The 12,412-nt window shown below is 34.9% G+C and overlaps 2 protein-coding genes across 3 annotated transcripts; one reads left to right on the forward strand and one right to left on the reverse strand.

Moving 5' to 3' along the window:
• Positions 1-7,662: 7,662 nt before the first annotated feature.
• Positions 7,663-10,498, forward strand: LOC125204062 (serine/threonine-protein kinase PCRK1-like). Of its 2 annotated transcripts, none has more exons than XM_048102605.1 (5): positions 7,663-7,830; positions 8,292-8,654; positions 9,175-9,432; positions 9,505-9,627; positions 9,701-10,498. In XM_048102605.1, the coding sequence occupies exons 2-5, from the start codon at positions 8,325-8,327 to the stop codon at positions 10,205-10,207; spliced, it is 1,218 nt and encodes a 405-aa protein (XP_047958562.1). In that variant the 5' UTR covers positions 7,663-7,830; positions 8,292-8,324; the 3' UTR covers positions 10,208-10,498. The 2 variants fall into 2 exon arrangements, with proteins under 2 accessions (XP_047958562.1, XP_047958561.1); XM_048102604.1 differs by having other exon boundaries at positions 7,664-7,830; positions 8,319-8,654; positions 9,701-10,496.
• Positions 10,499-10,537: 39 nt separating this feature from the next.
• On the reverse strand, positions 10,538-11,205 carry LOC125204063 (transcription factor TCP11-like). The gene has a single exon (XM_048102606.1). It carries the CDS (start codon positions 11,143-11,145, stop codon positions 10,636-10,638), a length of 510 nt encoding a protein of 169 aa, XP_047958563.1. The 5' UTR covers positions 11,146-11,205; the 3' UTR covers positions 10,538-10,635.
• Between the last annotated feature and the right edge of the window lie 1,207 nt (positions 11,206-12,412).

Raw genomic sequence — 12,412 nt, forward strand, 5'->3', positions numbered from 1 at the left:
TCCCTCCGTTCCACAGTAACAGAAGCATTTCATTTTGCACATTCATTTTGAAAAAATAATTATAAATATAGTTAAAGTGAAGAAAAGGTAAAGTAAAAGAAAGAATATTGTAGATAAGACTATTCTCTACATTATTCTCTCTTACTTTACTCTCTCTCCATTTTAACTATTTAATATCATTTTTTCAAAATGAGTGCAGAAAATGAAATGTCTCTTTTACTGTGGAGCGGAGGGAATAGGAAATAGTGAAATTGATTCTTAATTACCTTTAAAACCTTGTGCAATAGCAATGGCTCTTTGTACATATTCGTCCCTATGAAATTTAAAAGATTGCGGTTGCTCGCCAAATACCTTCTTCGCATCCAAAGTCACTTTAATTTCAAGTTTCTACATTAAAAAATGAAGAGAGGGAGATTAGTTAATGTTAATCCCTAGAAGAAAAATAACACAAAAAAAATCGACAATTTTTTTGAGTAGATTATGTACGTTACCTGTGTCATTGTAGTTTTTAGGTAGAGCAAATATATTTGCAAATTATGCTCTTTATATAGTTTTCCTAGAACACTTGCGTGTATTTTTTTATTTTAATTATTTTATATTGACTCTAAATGTACTAATTTCATTTTATAAATTATGTTGCAGTAACAGTAAATCTAAGATAAATTAAAGTTATTATACACTATAATTATTGTAATTTGAATTATATTGAGTCATTATATATTTTGATTATCATATACTATTTGAGTTATACTCCATATAACAAAAATTAACACCTTAATTTATGGTATTCACCATTCTAGTTTACTTTTAATTATAGCTATCTTATTTATTTTTTCTCTTTTACCTGTTTATTTTATTTATTACACATTTACTTCACCAAACATATTTCTTAAATTATGTGCCTAAAAGAAATGATGCAAATAAGACATTTAAGAAAATTATTGACGTACGATATTATTAAGAAAATTTGTAATTGTATCATATACATATTTGTATGCACCTACATTAATTGTTAAGAAAATTTGTAACTGTATCACATACATATGTATGCACCTAAATCATTAAGAAAATTATTCTTTTGATGATTGAATATTCGTAAATGAATGTGGAAAATCTAGGTTAAATTAAATAACAATGTACCATTTCTTCATTTGTAATATAATTTACTTAATAATGAAATTATCGTCAGTAAAAATGAGGTTGGCATTATAATATAAGACTTATAATGTTATAAATTGTGAATTAGTTATATGGCAATATAAGCCCTCGTGTTTCATTATATTTTTTGACAAGATTGCTGCATACTTACTATAACGTGAAAAGATACTACATCGCCTGCAAACGGAATTTGGATCCTTAGTGTAATTTAATTTTAATATTCAATTAGTATATTAAATAAATATAAAAGTATATAAAATTATGATTTTCTAATTCACTTTAATAGGAATTTATATAATTAAAAAAAGTGAATATATAAATTTACTTATAAAAATATAACATGAATGAAATACGCCAAAATTAGCAGTGCATAAAAGAGAAATCGATGTTCGTGGTATATGATTGTTTTTTTTCTCTCTCTCCCTTTCATGATCAAAAAACACAAATATGCAAACAATAAAGACTTATAAAATAAGAGTGATGCTAAACAATCATCCACTATACAAATTAAATATTACCATGTAAAATTACGTAATTGATATAAAATCAATTAATTTAGTGCATCTAAAAAGTATCAAAAGTTTTTGAGAACATAAAATAAATAAAATAAGAAATACTTTGTGGCAAGCCGTCTTGGGATGTTAAGTTTTCAAGTCACGCATTTATTGTAAAAATCTAAACTAGCATGAGGGAAAATACTTTCTTTTATTCCAAATATTTCACGGCTACATACTCTAAAAAATAAATCAACCTATACAATATGGTTACACAATTTAATGATGTTGTCAATTTTAACAATACTAATTTTTAGTTATAATAAAATCATTTAACCTTAGAATTTAAAATAACTTGTAAATAAAATACATATAAAATAATAATAATAAAACTTTGCTATAAAAAGTAGTTTAGTAATTTTTAAAATAATAGTATTTCCATATTAAAAGTATATGCATAATTTATATTAATGGTAAAAAAAAATTAAAATTGACTGTCAAAGGTGAAATTAATTGAAATTTTCAATAATTCATAAAATTAAATTATGATACTTATATACTACTAGTTCCTGATCAGAAAGCAATTAAAATAATCAATAATTGAATTAAATAAAAAACTATGGAATTTATAATTAATTTAAAGGAATTAAATAATTTTCTAAATAGATATAAATTGTGATTTATTTGTTCTTCCGATCCGCTGCCATGCCCCATCATAATGTTGATCCGAACTTCAGCACCGACGAGTACAATGTCTCGGACATGGAGCCGTCTTCTCCCTAGAAGGATTCTACTTCCCCCAGCGTGCAAAATGAGGAAGGGAAAGGGGAAGGCCACAACGATCGAGATGACTGCCCGTGCCCGAGGGAAGAAGAAGAGGTAGAACTACACCCCCGAGGAGTTGATGGATTTGGCGAGGTGTTGGGTCAACGTCTCCAAGTACCCAATCTTCTCCAACAGCCAGAAGGTGAATAGGTTTTGGGGGCTGATTTCAGAGAAGTATGAGGCAGCGGCCAGAGTCAGGAAGACATCCGCTAGATGGTCATGAAGACGTATTTCTAAAACGGTACACTTTCGGCATTCAAGAACTGTGACGCCATACTCATTTAGAAGGATATACCAAATTCCAAGCGGAGTTGGAGCCAAATGCTCTAAAGTGGACGAAGCTCAACATTAGCGGCAGCTACATCAGCAGCGGAGAGTTTTGGCACACAAAAGCCAACACAGAGTCGTCCCATTGGCATTAATGAGGCCAAGAGGAGGGTGAAGGCAAACACAACCGAATCACCTCAGTCCGAAGATCCTGACCCTCTCGAACTTGGCTATTGCGTCGATGCAGAGAACGATGTTGGACACCATCAGGTCCATCTCTATGTGCGAGGACGAGGCCATGAAAACCGATCTGCAGAGACTCCTCGACAACATCAAGAGACGATTGGGGTTGGGTCCAAATTAAGCAACTACGCCCTCTATCCCGGCTAAGATGACACATTTCTTAGTCGTCACGGGATTTTAAAAGTTATTGGTTAATGTGTTTAATTGGTGGGAGAAAATGTGATTGTAAGTATTGAATGGATAGAAAAAGAGAGTTGAATATTTAATTGAGAAGAGAAAGTGTCATCTTATTTGGGACAAACTAAAAGGGAAAGTGTCATCTTATTTGGGACAAACTAAAAGGGAAAGTGTCATTTTAAGTGGAGTGTGGGACGGAGGCAGTAGTTTTTTTTCATGTTTTTTTGCCCTGTAACTTTTTAAAAGAAATTAAGTATGTTTTGATTTTGCCTTTATTTTATTTTATTTTAGTATTTTGTTTAATTTGATAACATAAAAATTTTAAAAAGAGAAAAATAGTAATGAAATAGAAAATGAGGATGGGCGGACCTATGGACGAATATGCAAGCATACGTTTCATGCTTGTTTGAGTAATAGCAATGATATTTCCCACTATCATGCTAAGAATAGCTAGGATTTCCAGAAGAAGATGTCATTCGTTTGATGAGAAATAAAAAGGAATATCGAAAATTCGAGTGGTTGAAGCTGAAGCAGCTACTTTCGAAGTAACAGAAAGAAAAGCAACGATTGGAGTGGGAGAGTCGGAGTCGAAAAGAGGATTCCTCACTTCTTTCTCTCATTCAAAACCGTGCATGAGACTTTCATCTCACGCGGCTCCTAAGTGATAAAAGATTTATAGGGGGGACTATTACATGTGTTGTGTATGTGCTAGAAAATAAAATGCTAATGTGGCAGTGAAAAATTAAAAATGTGCAGATTTATAGGCAGGTTTATCTTCCACCACCGTGAATACTCTAAAGACTCAACAGTAAAAGGCAAAGTAACTTGTTCAGAGGTTGTTAGCAAATTAAACAGTGATACTATGTTGGATTAATATATCAAATATTTACTTTTGGTGATTTTTAACGGGGATAAATATGCAATCAATTGTTATAGATTAAAGCGATTAACTAATTAATTTATCACTGCTAACATTTAATGCGTTAGATAATTCATCAATCAAATTTCAAATATTCATGGGTTTAAGTAAGTCAAAGTTCTTAATTAAAAAAAGTACTAGTATAGTACTTTCTAAAAAATATATATATATTACGATCTGAAAATTAGAAGTGTGCGTAATCAAAACAAGACCAATACACTTTACTCCATTTTACACATTACATGTTGTTACTATTATGGTCTATGGAGTATATATTTCGAGATAATATTAATCTAGACCTATACTATCAATTCATTCAATTGGTCTTCTCACAAGACTTGGTAAAAACATTAAAGGCCCAACTGCACCGGCTCAAAATATTTTGAAAGTCTTGATTTGATTTAATTCTTGAATTAGTACTGGTGGGTAATTTTTTCAATAAAAAAATGCCGCTCTTTTGTTCAAATGGTCCCGGAGGTTTGACAATAATAAAAAATTCATATGGAAGAAGATTATCGTCTTCAACAATAATACTCCATCCGTCCCACTTTAAGAGTCCCGGTTGAGTTTGGCACGGGTATTAAAAAATATAAAGAAAAGTTGGTGAAAAATATAGTGGAATATGGATCCTACTTTTTTTATATTAGTTTTATAATAAAATGTGAGTGGGAAAAGGTCAAGAGAATGTGAAGCCTAATACCATTTATGGAATATTCCAACCGAGACTCTTAAAGTGGGACACCTAAAAATGGTAAACCGGGACTCCTAAAGTGGAACAGTGAATATCAAATACCTTGGGAATTCCATAGATGGATAATAGGAGTCTGAACAAGTATTCGGGGCCAGCTAGCAAGCTTTAAGAATTTCAATAAAGCAATTCAAGAAGTGGTAACGAGAGGAGTTCATATCAAGGTAGACGATGGTGCTCAAACACGATTCTAGCATGACCTTTGAGCGAGTGAGGAAAGCCTAAAGATTCTTTTCCCTAGACTCTTCTCACTTTATATTAAGAATATAAGAGAGTAGGAAAACGAATCTTGACATTTAGATGGAGGAGGAATCTGTTTGCTTGGGAAGAGGATGCGGTTGGGGAGCCGTGTGCCATTTTACCATGAGGAAAAACACGAGTGATGTGAGGATTTGATTTTTTGATAAATCAAACATCTTTCCGGTTTCTTGCTTTGTTTTGCAGGTTAATAAACTCATGGGGATCAAGGATGTTGACGTTGAAATAGAAATGTGTGGACCGTTGCTCCACCACGAGCACAACTCCTTTTTTCGGTTTATACTTCAAGGAATACTCAATACCAAAGAAAGACTCTTTAAAATGGGCGTCAAAGGAGTCAAAGATGATCTTTGTTCACTTTACAAGGAAGAAATTGAGTCGAACACATCTTTTAATGGTGCAAGGAAGAAATTGAGTCGAACACATCTTTTAATGGTGCAAGGTCTCCAACATCCTCTGGTATTTTTGTTGTGACTTATAGAATATCTCCTTCTGTCTTCCCAAAGGTCTGTTGGCTTGGAACCTCGTTTCGAAAGCTTGATAAAAAAAAAATTGTATCTCTGTGTTTTACATCATTCTTTGGTCTATTTGGGACATCCACAACAAGGTAATATTTCAAAAGTTTCACCCAAATTAGGAGCTGGAAAACAGAAAACTTTTATGTCGTCTTGAGTATTGGGAAAAAGGAAGGTGTTCAAGATTCTCATTGCCACCGAGCCAAATGACTAATATTCTTTAGTCAAGTCTCCACAAGTGGTTGATCTTCTTTAATAGTCGGTTTTACTTTCTTGTTTTGGTGTGTAGCTAGTTGGTTTTCACTCTTTATTTTATTTTTGTAATTATCAAAGGAATATGAAGGACCAATCCTCTGACCATTTGATTAGGATGGATGAGTCCATACCACTCGACCATACTTCTTGGACTAGATATTGTTTAGTTTTAATCACAAAGCATACTTATTATCTTCCTTTAATATGTTTGAATTGTTATGAGATTTGTTAGCGTAAATTTAATGTCACGATAAAACGTATATTTGAATTTATAAGTCAATTAGTCTTAGTTATCACATGCTCCCTCCGTCCCTGAAAATTTGTCACTTATTTCCTTTTTCGTCCGTTCCTAAAAATTTGTCATCTTTCACTTTTACCATTTTTGGTAGTGGACCCCATATTCTACTAACTCATTCTCACTCACATTTTATTATAAGAGTGAACTGCACAAATGGTACCTGATCTTTCACTTTCGCACATAAATGGTATCTGATCTTTATTGTATATCGTTTTTGGTATCTATTAATCACATTTTTGGTACCTGATAAAATTTTCACCCAAAAATGCCCTCTATACAAATACATTTTCCCATTTGTACCATTAAGGGTATTTTAGGTATACACAAAATTAGTACCAAAAATGATATTATAATATCTTTTTTCATTCTTCTCACTCTTTATACTAGTATTATTAATCAATAGTAATATTATTATTTTGATGGTATACATTATTTTTTAATTTATTTTTAATATCATTCAAATATACTTAATTATAATTATAGTTATAATTATAGTTAATTATTGTAATAATATTATTATTATAATACTAAAAAATAGTTGAAATTAATAAATAATTATAGTATAATTATTTAAATTATGGATCACACAATATATATATAATTATTATTATTATTATTATTATTATTATTATTATTATTATTATTATCATTTTACATTAAATTAATAACTAATCAATATAGTTTTAATAAAAAAATTAAAATTGTGAATTGTATTTATAATAATATTAACAGTTGAATAATTTTAGTTAGGTGTTTCAACCCTAAAATGAGTATAAAATAATTAAATAAAAATATTTGATTGATTTAATTATTTTAATTAATTCATTTAATTAGGTGTTTTGTTCTTGATTTATATTATTAATGCAATTAGATGTATGTATAAAACACTAAAAAGAAAAAGAAGATAAAAGAAAAAAGAGGAAACATAAACTAAGGAGAAAAAGAAAGAAGAAAAGAAGATAAAATACTAAAAAGAAAGAAGAAAATGGAGAAAAAATTAAGAAAATGGAGAAAAAAGAAAGAAGAGAAGAAAAAATAATCACATGTTTGGTGCTATTTAATGGAAATTTCTAAAAACATCCTTCATAACAAAAAAAATCACATATTTGGTACCTAGGGTTATTTTTGTCATTTGATACTAAAAACGATATAAAATAAAGATTAGTTATCATTTGCGTGCGAAAGTGATAGATCAGGTACCATTTATATAGTTCACTCTTATTATAAAAACTAATATATAAAAGTAGGATTCACATGCCATTAACTTTTTCAACTCACTTTCTATTACATATTTTATAGCCCATACTAAGTAAAATGGTGACAAATTGTGGGGGACGGAGGAAGTATTTGAATTCATAAAAATGATATATTCCCTCAATTTGTTTAACACCAAAAAGAACCCTTTTTCTCTAAAAAACATGGCTGTAGTAGTAGTAGATTAAAAGCTATCCCTCCGTACAGAACTAGATTCTGTGTGTGTCTCTCTATCAGTCAACAACGGAACCCACACATGTCCAGACACAGTCAGATTCATTTAGGTTCGTAGATTGACTTCTCTCTTCAAGTCATGCAGTCAACGCGAAGGATTTATTTCTTCCAACAGTCTTTCTCCTCCCCTTCAATACTTGAATTTTCTCCGCCCCATCGTCTAATTTCTGCAACAAACAAAACAGGTACTCTTTCTTTCTATATTTAATCGCATGTTTAGAATTGAGATTTTGATTTTGGGTTTCTTCAATTCTTGTCGATTTTAATCTTTTTTTCAGCTATCATAAATTGGTTGGCCTTTGATCTGCTTGTTTCCGATTATGTTCCATTTGACCTGCTTTAGATACAGAGACCCTCTGTTTAGAATAAACTGAATTGCTTAAATATTATTATTACTAGGTATTTTTTATGCATTGCTATGTTTGTGATATGTAAATTAATAGTAAAACACAAATGTGATCAAATTGCTGGAAATTAGGTCGATCAAGCTTGCTTTTTGTTAGTGGGATTGAATGATTGCTGGCTGTTCTATTATAATGCATATAAATATCTACTGAATTCAGAAAATTGTTGGTGTTATTTGATTTTATCTTGATTAATTTCAGATTTGATTCAATGGTATGTGTTTGTTTCTACATAACTGCAGCTACACTGATATACATTATTGATTTAGGAGGCAATGAGGTGGTGTTTCCATTTATTCGGTGGAGAGGAAGAGGAAGAGCCAAAGACCCGAAACCCTAACTCGGCACGTACCTCAGTTGAGCCAAGGAAATCTGGTCTTCAGTCGAGAGCACTAAACCGGCCCCCAAATTTGCAAAAGAGACCTAGTAATCTCAAGGTTTTTACCCTCTTGGAGCTAAAGCAAATAACTAGGAATTTTAGCAATAGTGCTAAGCTTGGGGAGGGTGGATTTGGATGTGTGTTTAAGGGCGTTATCAAGAGCTCGGAAGACCCGGATAAGAAGATTGCCGTGGCTATTAAACAACTCGGTAAACAAGGACAACAGGTGCATTCCCTGTTTCTCTTTCAGCATTTCTTTCTTCATCTTTGACAATTGATGGTTAATTATGATTTTAGAGTGTCTTACTTAATGTGGTGTGATTGGTGAATGTGACATTATTATGCTGTTTCGAGCTCCTCTATTGACCAAGGACTTGTTTTGGCTCAATTTTACCTAAATATATCTCTCACAAGTCACAAGATTACAATGCCTATAATGTCCGAGAATCTAGTTGATTTATGTGTGTATGTGGTGATTATACGTGTAGGAGGTCGAGACGATATTAAAATGGATGGTTTCATCTGCACTAGATATGTTCACATGTGAAATATACAATTTCCGCAGATGACTGAGGATACATGTGATGATATAAAATATAGTACTAGGAAATAGTATGCTGTAATATAATATGCAAATGATTCCATTTTCTGGAGAATCTTACTCTTTCTCGACTACAACGACTGTTGCACTTGCACGAGCTTCTTGATTCATTTCCTATAATAAGAAAATGATTCCACCACTGCAGGGTCACAAAGAGTGGATCACGGAGGTCGACCTTCTTGGTGTTGTTGACCATCCGAATCTGGTGAAACTGATTGGATACTGCGCGGAGGATGATGAGAGGGGAATCCAACGGCTTCTCATGTACGAGTATATGCCTAATGGAAGCGTGTTCGACCATCTATCAAGATCCACCGACTCCCTTCCCTGGGCTACGAGGCTGAGGGTTGCCCTAGATGCTGCTCGTGGCCTCGCCTACTTGCACGAGGAAATGGATTTTCAGGTCAGTTTCTTTACTCAAATACTACTATGTCATTTGCATTAAGCTTATATTATTGGTATCTGCAATGCTCAGATCATCTTCAGGGACTTCAAGTCATCAAACATCCTCCTAGACGAGCAGTGGAACGCTAAGCTGTCGGACTTTGGATTAGCCCGGCTGGGCCCCCAAGAAGGACGGACACATGTCTCCACCGCGGTATGATCAAGAAGTTAGCTTCTTCAAACATTATCTTAATAGAGAATTTATCGTTTAATTGAAATGTTACTAGGTGGTGGGAACTATGGGGTATGCGGCACCTGAATACGTGAGAACCGGGCATCTGACATCAATGAGCGACGTGTGGAGCTACGGTGTGTTCCTATACGAGCTCATCACAGGGAGGCGGCCGCTGGAACGGAACCGCCCAAAAAAGGAGCAGAAGCTATTGGAGTGGATAAAGCCACACCTATCAGATGCAAGGAAATTCGAGCAGATATTGGATCCAAGGCTTAAAGCTGAAGGGAATCACATCCTTAAATCAGCTATGAAGCTATCGATAGTCGCTAATCGCTGCTTGGTCCGTGCTGCCAAAACACGGCCCAAGATGAGCGAGCTGACCGTAATGGTCAATGAAGTCGTTGATGCTTGCTCAGACTCAGGCTCAGGCTCGGGCCTCGTTGAGCCACCTTTCAAGCGTAACGAGCCAACAAGAAGGGACAGCACCGGGACCGCAGCTCGTCCCACCCGTCCAACCCGTCCCACCCGTCCTCGCACACGGAAGCTAATCAATACTTAGTAATAGTAATCAAATACTCACTAAATTTGAGTAAGACTGTCAAGATCTGGCAAATATATTTTTAAAAATTAAATCTATGATAATTTTTTCCTAAATTGTAAAGGACAAAGTGGTCCTCTGATAGGATTCTATCCTTGAGTAGCTATATCAAGTTTCACCTGAGCTGGTCCCACACTCTTCAACTGAAACATCAATCATTGTGTCATGGTAAATAATTAAAAGCAAAATTTTCATTTTAATACAAGATCATGCATTTCATTTTCCATTTTTAGTGTCACAGCAGCTAAAACAGTACTGTTTCATAATTCTAGACAGTAACGTTATTTTGGAAATAAAGGAGACTGATAAAAACAGAATTAATTATAGGAGGGGTTAATTTAATTAATTAGATGTAGTAGGTGGATAAAATGAAATTGATTGTACAAAATCTAGTGAGTATCTCCGGCCAAGGCGTCGACGTCGTCGGAGGGCTGCAGCAGCAATGCCATGAACGGCATGTGGCGGAAGCCAATCATCGGGAACTCCAACGGCGATGGCTGCGCGGCGAGAGTGACCTGGTGGAGGGGCATCTGGAGGGTGGCGGAGGGGCGGGACGGGGGGAGGGCGCGGGAGGAGCTGGAGACGGACTCCGCGGGCACGGTGCCGGAGCCGGTGGCGGCGATGATCGACGGCTCGGCGTGGCGGAGGAGCCACTCGATCGTCTCGCCGTCGGAGCGGTGGCCGAGCTCGCGCGTCAGCTGGAAAATGCGGGCCGCGCTCAGCGCCGGGATCCTGACGCGGCGGCCGCGGCCGTTGACCTTCGTGTGGCGGTCCTTGAGCGAGGTCCGGGCGACGGCGCCGCCTCTCTTCGTCGAATTGTCGGCGGGAGGAGGGGATGCGAGGTGGTAAGCGTCGTATTCGCCGGAGAATTTGGTGAGGATCATATCAGAGGAGGACATCTTTTTATTTTTGGGGGTTTTAGACGACGGCGATGGGCGGTGGAGACTGTGAGAGTGGAAGGAAATTCACCTCACCCTTTTATAATAGAGAAACGGGCCAGGCCTCGCTGGGTCCCACTCATAAAAGAATATTGACGGGTGAAAAGTAAAAAAATATTTACAATGACTCGTCATGCGGTTTAATTCAACCACAAAACCAATCAATTCAGAAATTTATGCAACACGGCGTTAATTTGATGGCTATCGCTTGACATTTCTTTTCAACTCAAATAGTCTAAAGAGTGCGAAAATATCGAAATACTGTATTTAAAAAATATTAAAAATATCGAATTTTCGATATGTAGTAATTTTCATTACAATATTAAAAATAAAAATATATAATTAAAATCATAAAAAAAATAAAAAAGATGGATAAAGAGAGTTTTTTTATGGTGAATAATTTATGAGAATGATTTGGTATTTACAGAAGTGATTGGTGGCTGCAAAAAAATTGGAAAAAAAATTACAAATTTGAAAAAAACGGCTAGCATAATTTTTGGAATTTTTTTTTTATATATATTTTTTTTTTTTGAATTTTTTTGAATTTTTAAAAAAAATTAAAAAAAATCAATTTTAACGGATATAAACGACGCCCACTCGTGGGCCGGCGAGTGGGCGTCACGCACGAACCACAACTCGCCACATCGCCAAGGCGCGTGGCGAGCTGTCTCGCCAGCCGCCTCTTCGGAACGAGACGCGGGACGCGACGGAGACGAGATGGCGACGAGACGGAGCTTGCATCGCTGTCTCGCTGCCTCCGAGACGAGATGGAGACACCCGCTATGCGCTGTGGGTGCCCTAACGGTATCAACTTTCTTACCGCAGCATATCCTTTATACCGATTTTCGGTATATACTGAAATATTCTATATATTTATATATTAAACTTAAATAAATTTATATACAAAATAGTGTTTTTAAAAAATCCTCCAAAACCCTACTTTTAAATATTTTGGGTATAAAATAGATTTTTTTAGTATCACTGTATGATATTATATCGTACTCCCTCCGTCCCAGAGTATTAGACCAACTTTCCTTTTTGGGATGTCCCAACATATTAGACTCATTTCCTTTTTTAGCAAAAAACATCTATTTTATTTTATTCTCCACCTACTTTTTTCTCTCTTCTCTCCCCTACTTTTTCCCTCTCTCATACTTTACTCTCTCCACTTTAACTATTTAAATATCACCTCCTAAAATCCTGTGCCCAAAAGAAGCGAGTCTAATAC

Source organism: Salvia hispanica, chromosome 2, assembly GCF_023119035.1.
Source record: "Salvia hispanica cultivar TCC Black 2014 chromosome 2, UniMelb_Shisp_WGS_1.0, whole genome shotgun sequence".
Classification (NCBI taxonomy): Eukaryota; Viridiplantae; Streptophyta; class Magnoliopsida; order Lamiales; family Lamiaceae; genus Salvia; species Salvia hispanica.